Here is a 19,586-nt window from a genome sequence, read left to right on the forward strand (position 1 = left end):
AGATCCAGGAGAAGCTCAGAGTTCGGAGTGCCCATCTACAAATCCTGCATGTGACATACATCTCCATTTGGCGACCGTATGGAAAAGCACAGCCGTTTTTTTCCTTTTTATTTTTTTCCTTTTTGCTATCGTCGTATTAATAACTCCTCTGGGATACCGACTGTGACTTCAAAAGTAAAATGGTCATACGGGCTGCTGCTCTATTCGCTTGCATGGCCGAGGCCTGTGCGAAAAGGTCAAGTGTCTTCTTCGGCAATTACAAGGCCGAAACGTGCTGACCGTTGCAGGGCCGTGTTGGAGGTGGGCGAATGGGGTGATTTCCAGCTGCCAGCCATGCGCCGGCCATGAGGACAGAATCTCGATTTTCCAGGCTAGAAAAGAAAAAGAGGCGAGGCTGCACTTATCATCGCCTGGTCGGCGCTACGAGCAATTCTGTGCTCCTCCCAACAATACAGTAGAGACCGAGAGAGAATGTTACATGTCATACTTGTACATCATCAACTCCATCGATATTCGACTTGGGTTGGGGTCCCTGGCCTAGAGATTCTCGCCTCGAGAGCGGGCTCCAGTTCTTCTCTCCCTCTCTCCCATTGTCTTCTTCTCGCCTATGCCTGGCGCACCGACGTCCGCAAACTCAAGAAGATGTTGCTTCTGACAGGGGCCGTTCCAGGCGTGGCTTTTCGCCACACGGCGCCAATCACGAAGCCGGGCCTACCAGAAGACACCATTTTTGTGATGGACGCAGCCCAGTCACTTGAAGGATGCGGCAAGGGGACGGCTGCCCTTGCTTGAAAAATTCTGCTAGCACAAAGCATGGACATTGTTAGTGTTCGAGTGTTCTCTCTCTTGACGGTGACGGTGTAGACTGTCTACTGCACGACTGCGTCCGCACCTACAGGTACCTACATATGCGTATGCACTCATATTGCTGGGATTAGTCCTTCTCCGTATTATCACCAACAGCTCGTCGTTATGATTGGCGAGCTGTTCTTTATGCCCCGTTTGCTGATAATAGACGAGATGTACAGTATAACAGGGCGCACAAACTTTTTTTTCTTTTGTTATTGATTCTTGGCCCTGTTCTTTTTCTCTCTCGCTTCGTGATCATGCAGTGTTAGTCGGTACAGTACACAAGGGTGCAATGGCTCAGACATGAAGGTCCATTCCCCCCTGGACACAAAAGGGCCATGAGACGGGCATCTTTTGCGTTGTGGCTTAGACAAACCTTAAACCTACCGCGAATACCTCTGCGTGAAGGAATCGAGGGGGCCAAATGCCGTTACAAGAACGATGCCATTACTCGTATACTGGTGATGAAGGATGCTTTCAATCCCCAACGAACAGCCGATGGCCTAATGCACCGGCTGCAGAGGGCCCTGGGACCGCGGCAGAGCTTCCGGGGGCTAGCGGATGAATTAGCACCGATGGCAGTTTGAGTTTTGCTGGAGCGTGTTGGTCAGGACACTCCAAGATTCTTCATATGAATGCACCAGACCGGTTATCGTGCTCGTACTCGTACCCTCCCAGCATTACAGCGACCTCCACCTCCGCGCTCTCCTAACGACTAAGCTCTGGGCTAATTGTGCCAGAAACTAACGAGTGGGACTTGTCAACCCTCGCTCATCAGCCATCTCCAGTCTTTCTTTTCTTCCCACCGCACCGGGTGGGACCTCCGGAGGCTGTCCCACAAAGACGGGAGCTCGCAGCCCCAAAAGCATCCACGCCGCCGCAGCGAGCCGTTCCCGCGCACTTCTACCAGCGCCAGGCACGGCACACTGTATGGAACATTTACTTCCATTTGTACATTCACTTCTACTCTGCTCAGTTCATGAGAGCCAAGCTTGTACTGTACTGTACAGTACTCGTACTCGCGCTTGTATGTACAAACGCGACTTGATTCATGCTTCCATCCCATATTTGGCCCTTGTGTCGTGCGAGCCAACCTCGTACCTGCGTCGCCCAGCTCTAGTGACTGGTCTGTCCAGCTGCATCGAGGAAGTTCTGCGAGACGGACTCGCATCGGCATTTTCTGCACAAAACACATGCCATCCCCGACACTACCGATATTTTACTTTCTTCAGCGCGTTGATCTTCTCCTCTGGTCTCTTTCTTCGTGTAGTCGTGGTCGTCCGACCCGATCGATCCGTCAGTACAGCATAGCATTACTGCTAGTTTTGCACACCAGCCAAGTACCTCGGCACCTACAGGAAAGTCCGTACGAAAAGGCCACCTCAGTCATCAGCACCAACACAAAACCGCACACCCTCTTGCCGTTCCATCATGGCATGTTGATTAATAGGTACGACTTCAGAGGACTGGAGGATCCAACCTCTCGACAATGTCAGACGCCCAACGCTACTCAACGCAACGCAACGCAACGCTACGCATCCCTCACCGACTGTGCTCCTCTTCCCTTCAACATGCACTCCATACTGGGACGGTCTCCGGACGGGAGCCGTAGCCGCCGCAGGATTGGCTGCTTTGGCCTTGTCCGGGTCCTAGCCGATTTCTAGAACGACGATGCACACCTTGAAAGATGGTCCCGGTGTGATGCTGGTCTCGCTGGCCCACCCTCTTGCTCTCCCACATCCAACCATCGTCCGTCCTCCCTTGGATCCCTGGTGCCGGAGGGTGTGGCCAAAAGAGGCTGCCTGGAAGCCACTAGGGCTTGGCCTTTGCCCGTCCCTTGTTTGACAAGTGAAAAAATTTTCAACATCTCATTTCATGGGCCGTCCCTCAATCAAACCCAAGCAATTCTCGTGTCTTTGCGTCGCTGCTGGTTGCCTCCTTGCAACCATTTGCCTGGCTTTGCTTGGGCGGGTATTTCTGCTTCATCTCCATCTGATGAATCCGACAAGGCGGAATGTGACTCATAGGCGAGCGCTGCCCGGTCACTTCGTATGTATTATCTCCCAATCGCTGGGCGCCAGAGCTGTATTGATGTCCAAAGCTGCTGCGGCTGTCGAATCGGGCTTTGAGCTGCAGCATTTTTGGGCGCCGATTGGCAGCTGGCTTCTCACCCCCAGTTTCACGCAAACGCCACCAAGAAAATGGCATCCTTGCCTAGCCTCCAGTGCGAAGAAAGACAAGCCAGGGAGCGAAGAGAAGAGCCCCACCTGGTTTAGATGCAGGGGTTATGCCCGTTAGCCTTTGGCTCTTCACGACACACCCCTCGAGCAGCTAAAAGAGCGTCGTCTTAAGCGAAATCGCCAACTCGAGGCTAACAACCCACCCATTCATTCACTAGTCAAGACTTGTTTGCGAATATCAAAAACACCACAAACAGCCTTTGGCGCTTCCGCTTCCTTGCCGAAAAAATAAGGCAGGCAGGCCATCTTGGAGGTGCGGACTACCAAGGTGGCTTTACAGTAGCCCTGCTTGTTCTTGACCGACTCTTTCAACTTTCATGCAAGACGTACGATCTCTGAGAGGGGGGATAAGAAAATTTTCCTGACCCGGCCCGCGCACCATGACGAGACTCCAAGACGCACCTCACTGGTCCGTTTGAGTAGCGAGGACGACAAACAGGGCAAGGCCATCTGCGACAACGGACGCCTAGTGGGAAAGCAAGAAAACTCTTGCGCAGCTCTGATACGCGAGAAGGGAGGAGATGCATTGGGACGATGCACAATGATGGAAGCCAGATCTCTGCGCAACGGCATCCGTACCTCTATCCCAAGCCTCAATGAGCAGGTGGCCGCGACCTGACTTCTGTGAGCCTCAGGCTGTCATGTACGAGTACACGGGAGAGAAAAATCCGGTGAGGACGCATCCCTAGTCTTGCTTATCTGATGGAATCAGAAAACGACATTGGACCGCTCATACCGCCCATACACCGACCATTGATGCATCGACGTTGGCCGGGACAGCAAATACCGGGGGTGCAATTTGTGAAGCGAAACATATCAGACTGGTGTTATTTTGCAATGCTTAGATCATCCTAGATCCGCCGGGAGTGTTTGGAGAGAAGGCGTGAGATATGGGCTTTGGGTGGATTTCGACCACATGATGGTCTACTACTCGTACTTGGCCCAAGTGGTGAGTGATGCGCCTGTTGAGGAGATTTTCACGGCAGCAAGTGGCTCATGATCGGTGCTATGCCACCAGCTCACCTTGCCTGGTGTCTATCCGCACACGGTAAAGTCGAGCCCTGTCATATCATATCAAGCATACGATGGTGCTACGGCCGCGGTGAGAGCCCGGCGGTGCCCAAGCCCAATCCAGCAGCGAGCCGCCATCACTGACAGCCTCATGCCCAAGCCGCGGACGCATCCATCAGGTAGCCCTCTTTGCGGCTGGAAGGGGAGGCTCTGTGCTACCCTTTGTATACTATTCGTTCATGCAAACGGAAACAATCCAGATGAAGATCGCGATGCAGACCTGCATCAACCCTAAAATCGCGACGCACGTGTCACGTCTTGTCGTTGAATAAGCGTGAGCGTGAGCGTGAGCATGAGGGTGAGCAGGAGAGGGTACGAAAGCCCTACATGCCTGTGCCCTACGGGAAGCCGTTTTCTGACTGTCGCCAATGGCTGTTTGCATGCACGATGCGCAAATGGGGGTCCATTTCAGGATTGTAAATACTGTGTGCTAGTATTACGTCCCATCCTTTGTTCGAGCACCCCTCTCTACATTATCTAGTTCAGGCCACTGCAGATTCGTGCCCTACGATGCGGCAGCAATACCACCAGCAGTGCCGAAGGCCTGTGTGGGCGGCCATGCGACTTGTTTACGCCTTGTCTACCCGAACAAACAGATGGGCCTAGATTCCCGCCTTGTTGCAATCAATACCAAAAAAAACTTTGCTGTGAAATTAAGTACACAGGACAGCCTTGGACGGGGCCATATCGTGGCTCTAGAGTGGTGTGGCACGTTGTTGTACGCCCATGGCCTTGGTACTAGTATTGCGACGATATTGGGCAACAACAGGGCGCAAGCAGTGTCCGGTTCTTTTTGAATTTATTTTTGCGTCCTTCGCGCAGCCTTAATTCATTCCATTGGACACGACTGCCGGACCGAATTGGCATTGTACACGGCACAGGATGCTGCGATACCAATACCTGCACTCCCTTGAGATGTGGCCCCCCACTATTGTCATGCTGTGCTCCGTACGATACATGGCTCAGAGTGGGCAAGCAAATGGAATCCACCTGGATCTGTCAAAGCTTTTGTCATGCTATCCATGGCTTGTTTGGTGGTTTCTGGGGGGCGCATTAACGACATGGTTGCTGTAAATAGCAAAGGGATCGCTCATGCTAATGCACTTGCACCAGACACAAGATGGCTTAGACGAGTCTAGGTGGCATTTATCATACAGCGACACGTTTTGCTTCTTTTCTAGACCGCCCCATTTTGGACAATCTATTACGGAGGCGGTGACGGCAACACGCATCTCGCGACGGATCACAGTCGCAGAAGTTTTTTTCTAGTGCCGTTCCCCCGCGACACTTTCGTCACATCTCGTTTGACCCTTGGAAATTGTGAGAGAAGAAAGAAGAAGAAAGGAAAAATTTTCCAAGTGCCGCGGCATGCATACCAGGGCTGAGGTGGACGCAAAAGCTGATTCCCATTCCGCGTAATGCGAGGCTGGAAACCTTGTCTAAGACGCGCAAGAAAAACTCAGCCTCCCGTCTGAATGTTAGACACAACACAAAACAAACAAGGATATGTAAAAAGTTGAAAAAATTCTTTTCCTGCGTCTCCAGTGCCAAACTCTCCGCCACGCACTGGGGGCACTTGTAACCTAGATCGCGTGCCCCCGGGAGCCAGCGGGACGGGCGTCTGGAGCTTGCTCAAGCTCAAAACCACAAGAGACGGCGTGGAGAGAAGAGAGATGGGCTCGCCCAGCCACGTGGAGTGGAGTGCCGGGTGGCTGTGCATGTGATCTCAGGTCCCGGTTGCACGTGACTCGGCCGAGCGGCCGGGACCGCCGCCACAATTGCGACGCCCAGGGCACAGGCGGCGTTACGTCATAGCGCCCTGCCCATATGAAAACTATGAAACGGAGCCGGTTTTTGGTCCTCAGGCAACTCTATTTGGGCGCCAACAAGTGCGGCGTACTGGCTTGTCGATCTGAAGCGTTTTTGTTGGTTTTTTCCAATAAGTTTATTTCTCCGTTTGCCTATTGGAGTAACTTGTCCTGATGTGGCTGCGACGGATGACAAAAAGTATCCAAGCATGACGCAATGACTCTGGCAAACGGAGGGCCGGATCAGGCACAAAACGGGGCTTGCAGTTTCTGATATTCCATACGCCGTACACCCTCTCGATCAGCCACGCGCGACGCAACCTTGAGTGCGACGAGGGCGACGCATGTTGCTAGCAAATGGATACCCGGTAGTTGCGAGTTCATAGGTAGTTTCCAAATGTTTGAGGCCCAGGTTCTCGGGACGCGAACAAATGCGATGGCTGGGGGGATTGTTCATGGGGGAGGCAAGGGGGTTGGTGAGTCACAGACTTACACTGCCTGCTTCTGCTTGCTATCAAAGCACGGCGCGTAAATCACAACCAGGAAGCAAAATTCCATGCTGCACGTAGTATTCTAGCAATGGGATTCACGAGAGGCGACTTTATCACGCCCCCCCCTCCCTTGCCTTTTACACGAGGGGCTAAAACGTGCTCTGAGCCAAACAATTGATGGGGTGGTTGGGGGGGAGGCAGACAGAAAAGACGCGCGTATTTGGAAGCCTTCTCTTTTTCTACGCGAATCGTCTCGAAGCATCAAAAAGACCCGCGTCGTGAGGCGAAAAAAAAAGTAGTAGGAAGACGTGAAGAGACGTGAAGGAAGCTAAGACAGGCAGCAGCCGGTCACGGTAGGTTTCAGATACGCCAAAAATAGGTGGCAAGTAAAAAGTCAATCCAGCGAATGGCGTCGCGCGTATTCGAAGCTAGAAAGGCGTCTCTGCGCGCTTCTCATTGACACTTCCTGCGAACTCGCGCGTCAGCGTGTTCACGTGCCACCCATTCTCTCTCTCTTTTCTTTTTTTATGTGACGCGAGGGATCATCAGAAGAGAAAAGAGTCACCGTGTAAGAGGTTTGGAGCGCGTAGATTGGATGCTTTTTTCTTGAACTTTTGTGGAAGCCTTGACTGGGATATGGGAACTATTGGTCATTAGGAGCCTGTTTGATGTGTGATTTTCCCAGCCATTTCGTGCTAGAGGAGCATTTTCTTGGATGGGGGGCGTACGATTAAGTGTGGCGATGCGTCGTCGTTACCCATGGCGAGGAGGTTGAGGAAAAAGGTGGATGGTTGGAAAGATGTCTCGCACTGGGTTGCTGTTAAGGGATTTATCTGGCATATGATTGGAGAAAGACGACATTTTTGCCATGATATTGAGTAAATGGGCGTTATGGAATTGAAGATTGAGGTAATGAGTTGCGCCTCAGGTTGGAGTGGCTCACCGCTGGGTGGCTGTCCGAGTCTGCCTTGGGCTGGAAGTGGAAGCGTCAACCCGGGGTGAGTGTTTGGGGCAATCACCTGATGTCATTGATGTCTTTGGTTGAGAGCACATGAAAGAACTGAGTCAGTTTGAGGGTGTTCCAGATGGTTGATCAACGTCATCTGGATGTTTGTGATGGTGGTGTAAGTATGACTCGGAGCTTTGTCCTTTTGGACTCTGTTTTTGTTTGGCTTGAGCATGGCTAGTTCTAAGCGCTTAGTTTGTGACTCTATGGCATGGAACAGGACTTTTACGCACGTCTCTTTGGTGTAAGTCTTTGGTCTAACCCCTGAGCTATTGTAGTATTAGGCCTGGCATCTCTCGTTTAAGTCCTCAATACCAACACACGATATGGAGGATCACATGCTGAATGTTGAGTATTCGCTAATGGGGTCTAGTACATTAATAAGAAGAAGTTATTTTAAGCTTTTGGTGTAAAGTCGGCATTTTATCGACGAGTGTTTCGTTTATCACTTTCTCGCAGTCTCAATATGCATTGGACTTCTTGAACACTAGTCTAGGACTCTTTCATGGTTGAGTGAATGCCGTTTTTAATTATAGCTAGCCATTAATCTTGCATCGGGCTTGGTATTTCAAGTTAAGATTTTTGAGATAATTAATATTTTGCAATCTTTTGTAGTTCGAGCGAAAATTCACCGTTGGACGTATGAACTTGTCGCAAAACTGTGAGGCGGATGACAGGAAGATGTTGTATCAACTCCAATACCTACACTCTCTGCTCTTATCATGTTTCAAAAGACAGTTTCGCTCACAGCCAAACCTAATAAGCTTGCCTCCTTGCCTCATTCTCCTTTTCTTGCCAGAGTTGCGATCAGCAGGAATCGTACATCTAGACCATTGAGCTACTATTCGGAAATGTTCCTCATGATAGCTCCTGTCTTATAACAGATTTGGGGTGATACTAGAGCCGTTTTTCTGAGCCAAGTCATATACTTGCCCCCATTCCATGAATGCTAGCGGATCACAGCGAAGTCCATTTCTATGCTTGTGGTACATAAGTTTGTGATGAAGGAAGCGTGACATCTGCTTTGCACTGGTAACTTGCCACGAATGATCTTTTGTAATAAAAGATACCGTTGCAATAATTACCATAAACTTGCCAATTGCTCCTTTGATGTAATAGTGTGGTATTCCATAACAATCTCTGTGTTTCCATCCGCAATGTTAGAAACTTCGCTGGTGAAAATTGGTCATGGCCGCGCAAAGGCTACACTCTCCTCACGAGGGTTAGGTTTGTGAGTATGCTCATTAAAAAGGTTGTATTGTTAATTCACAATTCACTATGTCTCAAAGAACTATGATTGTGAACTACTATTCTTATTCACCGTTAAAATTTGCTATGCCGACTAGACTTCGAGTAGTTCCCCGAAGGTATTGATGATAAAATGATCGCCAAACCAAGCAAAGCACCCAATTTTACCAGGTATCTTTCATCAAACTCCCCCACAGAGTCATTAGTCTGATCATCTCATCCCAAATAGGTTGAAGACTCTCAGCGCATCTCGCATCTGTTAATATGCACCCCCTTGTTTTTGCAAAAGCTCCTCCATTAGTCGTTCTCAACGTAGTCCTCCTTCCGTGGGGAACACTGAGAACATATAGGAGAAAGCTTTTACCGAATTGAACATTATGGTCACAAATAAGTACAGATCCTCACTTGATCATTTTCTTCATCTGTTCCAATTATCACAGCTGGACATGGTGGGAGGATATGTTCATTTTTTGGAGGGGATTTCACAACTCCCCTTGTAGAAGCCAGGCGTGTGTATATCTGTAGAAGTAAAAACACGTAAATAGAAACAATTATACCGTCTCTAGAAGTAATTAAACCTTCTAGTGCATATTTATTCCTTGTTGGTATAACGTGAATGCATTATATACGTATATACGTATGTCCTTTCGCATCCACCCCCTCACTACGGTCGTGAGAAGATCTACCTAGAGACAAGGTCTAAATATACCCATGTAGAATAAGCTTCATCAATCAAGTGATTAGCAAGAGATCTGTTCAAGCTAATGACCTTCTCTTTTATTCTTGTATCGGATGACTTCCGTACAAGGGTCCAATGTAAATCGTTTCCAAGCTAAGTCGACACCAACTTCTCCTCCCTCATCTAGCAAAGGATCAATTAGGTTTGAAACAACACTTACAAACAACAAATTAATAATTTAGCTATTAATCATCATACAAAACCTCGAGGGGAGAAGAAAACACTAAACAGCTGCCTTTCCCGCCGAACAATACAGTGCCCCCTTTGAAGAAATGACAGAGCGCCCACATAATATCGGTACCTTCTCCAACATCTTCAGGTATTTAGTCTCCGTACAAAGTCCCCGAATCACTAAATATGGGGCATCCGAGGTATTCAATGCTAAATAAGCATCTTACGCGGATTAATTTCGACATGACCCAACCAATCTTATGCCTTTCCACCAGAGTCGCCGTCTCCGACAAAATCTCCACCCACGGGCAGACAAACTCCAGTTCCCTCATCTATCCGTGCCAATAATCATTCATTATCATCTCTCAATATCGCTCTTTATCACCAACAGCTCTACCTCCCCCCTTACTCCTTCAAGGCATCAAGCCATGCTATGACAATCGTATTCACCATCGATTTGCCTCCCCGTCTCCCCACGCCCCATGCAAATAACCATCTCCACGCAAGACGCATCGGTAACATCCCCCTACCCAGAGAACCTCCACAAACCTAGACTACCCCATTGCAAGCTTCAATGGCATCCCGGCAACGGAAGGGGGGGAGGAAACGCAAGCCCCATAAAGGCTTTCGCTAGGTCTTACTCGTCGCATGCACAGATTAACCCAGCCAGCAAACCAGGCACATACAAACATCTCCACACCTGATTTCTAAAGCACAAATATGTCATAATATCAATATATGTGACAAGAGTTGGTCCGGTTCCAGCAGAATCAAGCGGAGATTTCGGCTTTTGCTCCTCTCGGCCGTTATACCACAAAGGGGGCGTGAACCGTCTTGTACCCTGCATGTCAGATTGGCTCAGTTGGCCATATACTCGTATGTTTGTATCCGCTAGTTATCTCCGGGAGCATTTGTATGATACGTCCTTCTCTTGAACGTTCTTGCTTGCTGCATATTGTGGCAGCAAAAGTTGATACATTGGCTTTTCCGGATGCATTACTGTAGCATGTATACATATAAGAAATGTCTTGCACATAGAGAACACTGTGAAAGTACATGCATGCACCATCACAAGCATAAGTTGAGGTATTAGCACTGTAGCCATTGAATGTTCGCTCGTAATCGTTATATTTACATGCAAAAAATAAAATCCCGACACCAATGCCATGCATCTAAATACCGAGGTTCTAAAAGAGGGGACATGTTAGACCCCAAACAATATCTCATTCAGCCACGCTTTAAGTTCAACAACTCCATTGTGCGCCATATCAATCCATCCATCTATTATATGCAACTCCTAGGGTATTCCAGACGTAAGGGGCATCTTTATATCAAGAGGCTATAAAAGGGGCTGAGAAGGGAGGGAGTTTTTCGTCTGGTCTGGTAATTAAGTCGTTAGATAGAAATGCGTGATAGTGGTATAGCATGTGTCATTAATCGTTGATTGACCAGCAAGCCCATTTTAGACACCACTGTCTAGGCCCTAGACCACGTATTTATGCTGATGTTTTCAAATCATGTGTCGTCATAATAATAGGCGCTATTATAAGTTGCGGCCAAGCCACATATTCAAGCAGCATCCAGGGGCTTTTGGCCGTATATGTTATGAAAGGGGAAATATGAATGGAACTTTGGTAGGCCATTACGTTCTGCAATGACGGACTTGCGGACTTCGACGAGGAACATCTCGATCTGGATGGGCGTCCATCCAAGCCCGTGATGAAGCGGCCGTCTGGCTAGTCCGACGAGGCCCCACAGGATGACATCTCGGAGGATGTGGCCGCATTCTTGGAGACGCCTTGACTTTGGCCATGGGCCGTTGGGGCACTTTAGATCTAATCGGTGAAGATCTTGGAAACCAGCAGCGGCAAGCTCGTCCTGAACATTCAGGATGCCATGGAGATTTGAGCCGAGGACAGCAAGACCATCCGTCAAGTATCGTAAAAAGTCACGCCAAGCATATGGCTCGTTGCACGAATCGTCGTCACAGTGGGCAGCGTACTGGAACTCTTGAACCTCGACATAACCACCGGGTTTCAGGTGCCTAAGAGAGAAACCGGTCATGTTAGAGAGTGCGGAAATTGGAGAAACAGGTAAACTCACTTGTAAACCCGATCCCACAGCTCGGTTCGGTCTCTTATAGAGTGGACGGTGTGACGAATATGAATATAATCAAAGGAATTTTCGGGATACGTCCATCCAGCGTCATGCTCGATGTCATCGACAACGAAGAGCACGTTTTCTGGGACCCAGTCAGGCTGAATGGGCGAAAGATCCATGCCGTGGAATGTCGCATTTGGATACATGTCAGCCACTAGAAGGCGAAGTTAGAAATATGAGACTAGGGCTATCATATGCTCGGGGCTTTCTTTTCCCCTTTCCAGATTGACGAATTGTGCAGCATTGACATTCAATCTCGCCAGGATTTACTCACACTCGATGACCCATTTCCCTGTCCCGGTACCTGTTTTCTACCATTAGTCCACGAATGAGCGTTTCAAAGTGATATGTGTATACGGAAAAGAGGTTACGAATGATAAAGTCGGTGGCATAGAATGTTTGGCGCCGGAGAGACCCACCTAAATCGAGAACTTCAGCGCCTGGTTTCTGCAGCCGCTCATGAACAGGAGCATAAAAGTAGGAGCCCTCGCAGAGATGGATGGTCAGATTGTGCTTGAGGTCGTCGCGGTACTGTTCTGTCTCGTCGTTGGGGAAGGCATATTGCCCAGCGTGATAGGCATGGTAGCGTAGGCCACCGTCGATAATGTGTTGACGAATGCTTTCTGTGAGACTACGCGTGTCGTCCCAGCTGTCATCATCGGGAATATATTCGCCTTTCTCCATATTTTTGATGCGAACCGCGTCTTGAGATGTGCCCACGGTGATGGCTGAATTGGTCGAGGTGGGTGACGGAGGGCAAACGGGACGGGTTGTTGGGACTGGCCCGCTACTTGCGTCGTCGTCCACCATGCTTTTTTAATATGATGAGAATACAGATAGGTGACGCGATTGTGAAGAGTTGTGGCGATGTAAATGATGTAGATTTGTCTATGCGTATAGCTGTGTGCGTGAAGGGCAATGTCCAGTTGAATTAGATAGTCTGCAGAAATATGGCTGGATATCCAAGTCAAAAAGTCGTAATATTTGAGAAAGCGAATTGGTGGGCGGCGATATGTATACAAATAAACGTAATAATGCGAATGCGAGCGGTAGCTGGGCGATACTGTGGCCCCATCCAAGTTGAAGATCGATCTGCAGTCTCTAGAAGGAAGCTGGCTGGTGATAAGCTAGACAACCTTCGACAGCGGCTGTAAGGGATCAACCTGTCGGCAAGCACGAAATGGCTGTGTGCGTATGTACGGCTACAGTATCGTCTAGCCTACCGGGGGCATCGCCAACTAAAGTAGGCTTCTCACAGAGCGGCGACTCTGAGAGATGGTGGGTTACCGACCAGACGGCGCTAGGCCCGGCCCACGGAGACGATACTGGGGCCAGTGTCCAAGTTGAAGACGGTTGGGGCACGCACAGCAAGGTGGCAGCTTCTTGCAGTAGCGCTGCAGGCCAGCAACGCAGCGAATAGCTTCACGGACCAGAGAGGCCTGCTGTCTCGGTCTTGGCAGGCCGTAGCAGGAGTCGGGCACGGCGCTCGCACGGCGCTTGCACGGCAAGGAGTCGGGCGAAAGATGGCAACTAGCAAGAAGATCAAGAGACCACTTCAATCATCGTCAGGGCAGAGCCATGGTTTGTACAGAGTAAACGTCGGGGAAGGCTGATGGTTGTAGGAAGGGGTAAGATGGCGAGAAAGAAGCTCTTCCAACTCGTTTTGCCGCACCGATAAGACAGGGGGCCAGATCAAAGGAAAAGAAATTAAACCGCAGGGCGACGTTATACCAGTACAGTACGGAGTACGTGTATGTGCTTTTGTAGCGGAGTCTTCTGTCCGCGGCGTCAGGAACACGGGGAAGCTGACATTGACAGGGGCTGGACGAAGGGTCCCTTGAGAAGACACAGCATAGAGAAGCTAGACAGATTTAAGGCTTGTCACCACGGTTCGCGGCTCGATCCACGGTGTTTGTCTTTGTAAGTTGCAAGGAAACAAGGTGCAAAAGAGATGAGAGGGTAAACCGAGCGGAGTGAATGATACCGGATTACCGACGACTCTGGAGATGGAGATGGCGGTATGATAGCGATCAAGTCGGGCCCCATCCAACTCCAGATATGCAGCAAACTCGGCACTCCAACTCCGCAGTTCGGTATTCGCATCTTGCTCTCCATGCTTCGCAAGGTACAGTCTTTGTCTCCCTGCTTTTTAAGGATTGTCGACAACGGTCCCATTCAGGACGCTAACACAATCATTGACCATGTCGTCATGCATGGGTGATATCTTCCGAGCAACTCCTTGCTCGTATGTCGCCAGAGGTGATGGTCTTCCTCTCTCGGGGGTAGGCCAATAGCGCCCGCAGCGTCATCTTCCACCAAAATCGCAACTGGCTGAGCAACAAAGCTTTGGCTTGGAGCTAACCGCCAGCCCCATACAGAACATGCCTAGAGCCTCTAGCGCAACTAGTTGAAGCCTCAATTCGACTGCTTGCATATTCCCGCAGCAGCATGGGCTCGACGTTGGAGGTCGACAAAGCGCCATTGACTCGGTCCGCGATAATGGCGTGACTCTGCTCTCCGCCGTCATGATGAGTGGCGGCCGGGCTCTAGCAGAAAGCAGGTAGACTCATTGGACCTGGAGCAGATTTGTGGGTGTTTAAGCTCCGGAGAATTATCAATCTGTCTTTTGTTGCTCCGACTCAGCCTATTTGCCAAGTTGATCCGCAGCGCTGAGAACCCAAGTCAGAGCATCCGGCACTGTGTGTAACCTCCATTCCAAATTACTCATCAAAATACGCGGAGCCCTGCTTTTTACAGTAATTGTTCCAGTCCTTCCATGCCTGTGCTCGAGTCCGGTAAGGCGTCGACGAATGCGGGATGCCAAGCCAACAGTCTGACTGCCGCCGTTGATGGAACGATTTTTTTTTTCTCTTGTAGCAGCACTATCGAGTACAGCACAGACACTAGTAGGCAGTTTCTTCAGTTGGTCGGAACGGCACATAACGAGCGTAAAACAAGGAATAAATCAAGTTTTTCTCCGTGGCAATTCGCCATCTCGTGAACCGAGTGTTGGAACAAGTTTGTGTGTGCGGACGGAATTAAGAGCACACCAACTGAAGAAAATTGATGCTCGTGCTAGCCTTGGAAGGCACTAACTTCCGATGCGAATTAGCCCATTGGGCCGTGCTTTCCTGCTGCATCTGCCAGCCAGCATCCAATAACGGATAGTACGAGGAAAAGGACAGGACAGTACGAACCCAGGCAGGTACTCCCTCGGTAGCGCATGCCTCGACTTGTGCTCGCTTCGTCCATGGACGGCAGGTGCGGCCTCCAGTTGCAGTTGCCGTTGCAGCAGCACGGTTGCAATTTGCCATTGGATACCGCTTAGCACCTTCATAGGTACCTACCTAGGTAGCATACCAAGCAATTTCTCTCAATTCGCCTCGCCGTTTCATCCACAGCTTTCTCCATCTTGAAGCCAACACAACCTCCGCCAAGCCCTTGTCCATGCCAAGTCATTCATGTCATGTTCCTTGTCTTTACTGGCCAGTACGAATACATACAGCGTACGGGTTCCTCTGCGTCTATCTTCTCTGTGCTCTTTTGCCTAGAGATACCTTGAGTTGGTTGATCTGGTTACGTTACATGTCCTCCTCGTCCACGAATCGCAAGACTCTCTCGCTGGACGACTCGACGATTGGCTGAGCCCGTTGCATTATCAACCCGACGCTTTGCAGACACGAACGAACCCCTCTTGCGGATCAAATTGGCTGCTTAGGTGGCATGGGCTTTTTTCTCACTGGCTCCGCCCCTAGTGAGCTTCGCGACCCCCATTTTCATCTCAAAGGCTCCTCTCGGCTTTGACATTTTGTGCCGACCCGACAGTAAGGAACGCTAAACGCCTCCTCATCTTTGGGCTACTCATCTTACCCACCTCGACGCTGGCAATTGGCAATTTCCATGGCTTGCTGATCTCCAAAAGCCCACTCGTTGCTCGCTCCACTACAGCCTATGCCAAACTAGAGCCACAAGCCCGGCAAGCCACGAATGCGATTCGGAGTATCCTACAGGTACAGGTATTCCCGTGTTCTCGAAATCGCACGTGCTGTAGGGTATATGTCCTTGCTGAGACTTCCAATGCAAGGTTTTCCATTTGCGTCTCAGAGGCCAGTCGATGGCTGCATGATTGGCTACGTCCTGATACCTCCCTGGCCAGCACTTATGCAAGCCGCTGCAGGGATCCCTTACGTAGACCTTTGTTCTGCTGGGTTGCTTTGCCTTCAATTGGCATTCCCTCCACAGATGGAGTTGGTCAGACTTCAATATTCTCTGCGTCCCAGGCGCTGCTAGCAGGCCCTGGTCTCCTGCGTCTCGGTAATTCGGAACGCCCTTTCATGTCATGAGGGCCTAGCCTCGAGTCTAGCCCATATTAAAATCAAGTTCGCTGTTTGCTTACAGTAGCCTCTTGCATAAATGTTTCTCTGTCGCCTGAAGTATGATGCTGACCTACAGTATAGTATCCCAACACCGCATGCAACTACTTATATTGGAAAGGTTTCATGTCTTACGGCCCAGGCTCGAATTGAATAATTACGAATTTAGGTGGATTCTCCGTTGGTCGAGCTCAAGCGTTTGAGTTGATATTTGACAGCGACGCTTGCATCATCATCCTTGGATGGTTATCTATAACAGCTAGTCTGGTGGCGAACTCGGCCCATGAGTGCGAATAACCCTACTTCCGAAGCCAAACTGTATTTTCAAGCCCTTCGCGTTGCCATGCATCTCTTTGCTACAAGTCCTCGCCCGGTCATATCGCTACATGTCGCTTCATCAAGGTTAGGAGGGGGTAAGCTATCTGGTACGAAGCCTCATTCTGTTCTAGTTTGCCTTGGCATCTAGATGTCTTTTCCCCTTTGCTTTCAATAACTGAAATTGCTGCCTTGACCTCATACCTTACAGCGGTGGGTTCGTGTTTCGTGTTACGGGGGGTTGGCCGATATCATCCGGACACATCAACCACAATGTGGTCCGAGTGATGCTCCGTGGCAAGGCATGGAGAAAACCTAATGCCCATCCAACAAACCATGAACTATGGTTCTTTTGTTCGCTATCATTCGACTGTTGCCCCGCGCTAGCCAATAAACACCTCTCTGCTTTGAAACCGGAGAGCCACTACGCACCCGATTAGACACGTCCGCTGGTGTGTTTAGGATACATTGACCTGAATTGCTCATGGCCGACTTTCCAGTCGTAGATGTCACTGACTTTACTATGCCATGTGAATATTGGAGTAAAACGAGATTCATAAGGTTCGAATGGACAATTCCAGACCACCGTTGGAACTAGCAACATGATTATGCAAGGGATATTGCTGAACCATAGCGTCGGAACTGTTCGCGCAACACACGTTGGGTCAAGATTGCCCCCAGACCCGACATAGTGGCTCCCATCGATCGCCTTGTTTTGAAGAACACACGGGCCATTGCCACCGTTAGGCATCAGCTTTCTTCCTCGCTTGTTGGAGGCATGTGGCTTATGCAGGGGTTGCTCGTGTCATCCAGCTTTGAGTCCTCCTTTTTTCTGATGGTGGAAATGAGTGAGTTCCCCGATGGTGGATAGCCGACTAATCGGATGTGTTCCGTATCTATGTAGTTTATTGTTCCTTTTCCTACTTCATCCGAAGAAAAGTGGCATAATTGTTCAAAATTAGAAACGAGTCATTATTCCGTCGGATAGTGTTGGGTCGCTTCACATTGAGGCATCTGAAATGGGTTACAATGGAATGACACCATATCAATGCTGGTAAGCGAACGGTTCAAGAAAAATGAGAGATTTGAATAAAATGAATGTCATTGGAAGAGTGTAGAAGCTTCGGTGTCTAACACTACACTATTGTCCATCTAGAGTAAATCAACAATATAGCTCCAGTATATCATCTAAACATCCCCTGAATCTAGTCCCTCACCATTTCACACCCTTCCCCCTTGCGAAAGGAATCGAAATTCTAGCTATCCCGTAACCTAATAGCCCACTTACAAGAAGAAGACGAAGCTCAGCAAAGCAGTCAAGACTGTGGCGCCCAGCTTTGTCGAGCCGGCAACAACGGGAGGCTGGGTCGGGTGAGGCCAGCCGTGACCAGTGGTAGGGTGAACAGGAGGGTTAGGCGGGCTAGGATGGCCATGAGTGGGAGCAGGAGGCTGAGGTCTGGGCGCAGGAGGAGGAGGAACAGGGCAGTCTGCGCCGTTGCAAGGGGGGCAAGGTTTGCAGTCGGCGCCAGATCCATTGCAGACTTCATACTTGTGGCAATCATCCCCGTTGCAGTGCTCGTGGCCGCATTCGCCGTCCTTGCAGACGAACTTCTTGTGGCATTCCTCGCCGTAGCATGTCTCCTTGGCACACTTGCCGTCGTAGCAGACGATCTTGGAGTTGCACTCCTCGCCGGAGCACTGGTAGTAGCGGCAATCCTTGCCATCGCAGATGACCAGCTTATGCCACTCATCCTTGTCGGTGCAGACCTCGGGATAGCAGTCATCCCCGCTGCAGATGACGCGGTGGTGCTCGCAGTGCTCTTCACGGCAGGGTTCCTCAGGGGCACAGTGGCCTCCGTAGCAGACAATCTTCTTCTTGTGCCATTCGGGCTTGGGGCAGAGCTCAGTGGTGACGGTCACAACTTCTGTAGTCTTGTGGCCGACGGGGCAGTGCTCGACCCAAGACGGGCAAGATGTGATGGTGCTAGTCTTGGTGCTCGTGATGGTGCTTGTGAAGGTATGGTAAGGGCGAGTGGGCTTAGTTCCATAAGTATTGTTCCATTGATGACCGTCGTTGTGATATTCATTATCATCGTGATGGTACTCAGTCTCGTTGTGGTGATATTCATGGTCGTCGTGCTTGTACTCGTGGTCGTCATGTTGATACTCGTGGTCATCATGGTGCTCCTCACCATGAATTCTAACGTATAAACTCAAGACAACAGACTGAGGTTCCTGCTTCTCCAGAGCTAGGCGACGAGCAGCGTCGAGACCACCGCAGGTCTGATGCTTATCTCCCGGACAAGGAGTGTTGCACAGATCCTCGTCAATCTTGCCCGCAGTTTCAAAATCAAGCTCATCCCCACAATAACAATCCCTATAAATCATTATCAACATGTGGGCAAGGACACAATATTTCCATAAAACACTCACCTGTTGAAAGTGCCAAAGAACTTGCCTGGGCAGCTAGCTGCGCAGAAGTCCAGGTTCATGAGATTCGTAGAAGCAACCTTCTTGAAGTTGGGAAAGCCAGCCGTGGATGCCACACATCCAAAGAGCCTGAAGTCGCCAACAAGTAACGGGTGAACATCGAGTTTGCCCTGCAGAGGCTCCGAGGAGTTCGTGAAGTAGCCCAAGGCGAGCTGGGCGCCCAGGCTGATCATCAAAGCCGAACGCATATTGAACAGAAAAGAATGTCTTGTAATAAAAGAGTGACTAAAATATCTCAGATTCTAAAGGAAGGAAATCCGAGATTTGAGTGTACTGCTGCTGAGTTAGTACTTGCTGTGATGAAGGACTTGTGCTTTCAGGAGGAGCGTCTACCATTATTTATAAATCTAGACGTCACATCAAGAATACCAATACAACCCACGTTAAAGAATGCTTTGCATAATCATCCGGGTTGCGATCTGCGTTGTTCGTGAAGAGCGCAGCCTTTGCCACCTCTGGGCGTGCCAGCATTCTTGATGTCTCACGGCATGATTCCACTAGAGAACCATGAGGCTAGTGTGTATGCTCTCTTGGAATTCTTCGAGGCCAGTTTCTTCCTAGTGTGGAAACCATCTCAGATTCCACGTCTCTATAGTAGCCAGATACGTAGACATTCAGCTGTAAG

The 19,586-nt window shown here is 49.8% G+C and overlaps 4 protein-coding genes across 4 annotated transcripts; 2 read left to right on the forward strand and 2 right to left on the reverse strand.

Annotated features, from left to right (window-relative positions):
- Positions 1-1,756: 1,756 nt before the first annotated feature.
- Positions 1,757-2,707, forward strand: V8C40DRAFT_251230 (uncharacterized protein). The gene has a single exon (XM_083217148.1). The coding sequence runs from the start codon at positions 2,043-2,045 to the stop codon at positions 2,511-2,513; it is 471 nt and encodes a 156-aa protein (XP_083070940.1). The 5' UTR covers positions 1,757-2,042; the 3' UTR covers positions 2,514-2,707.
- On the forward strand, positions 2,619-3,275 carry V8C40DRAFT_60368 (uncharacterized protein). The gene has a single exon (XM_083223187.1). It carries the CDS (start codon positions 2,725-2,727, stop codon positions 3,145-3,147), a length of 423 nt encoding a protein of 140 aa, XP_083070941.1. The 5' UTR covers positions 2,619-2,724; the 3' UTR covers positions 3,148-3,275.
- Positions 3,276-11,080: 7,805 nt separating this feature from the next.
- V8C40DRAFT_60389 (S-adenosyl-L-methionine-dependent methyltransferase) lies at positions 11,081-12,778 on the reverse strand. Its single transcript, XM_083223188.1, has 4 exons — positions 12,203-12,778; positions 12,058-12,087; positions 11,727-11,937; positions 11,081-11,667 (listed from the first exon to the last, which is right to left on the reverse strand). Exons 1-4 carry the CDS (start codon positions 12,591-12,593, stop codon positions 11,193-11,195), a joined length of 1,107 nt encoding a protein of 368 aa, XP_083070942.1. The 5' UTR covers positions 12,594-12,778; the 3' UTR covers positions 11,081-11,192.
- A 4,977-nt stretch (positions 12,779-17,755) lies between these two features.
- On the reverse strand, positions 17,756-19,149 carry V8C40DRAFT_281061 (uncharacterized protein; the record flags this gene model as incomplete). Its single annotated transcript, XM_083221518.1, has 2 exons — positions 17,756-18,848; positions 18,905-19,149. 2 exons carry the CDS (start codon positions 19,147-19,149, stop codon positions 17,756-17,758), a joined length of 1,338 nt encoding a protein of 445 aa, XP_083070943.1.
- Positions 19,150-19,586: the final 437 nt, after the last annotated feature.

The sequence above is a fragment of the Trichoderma camerunense genome (genome assembly GCF_050948025.1).
Source record: "Trichoderma camerunense strain CBS 138272 chromosome Unknown V8C40scaffold_14, whole genome shotgun sequence".
NCBI classification, from domain to species: Eukaryota; Fungi; Ascomycota; class Sordariomycetes; order Hypocreales; family Hypocreaceae; genus Trichoderma; species Trichoderma camerunense.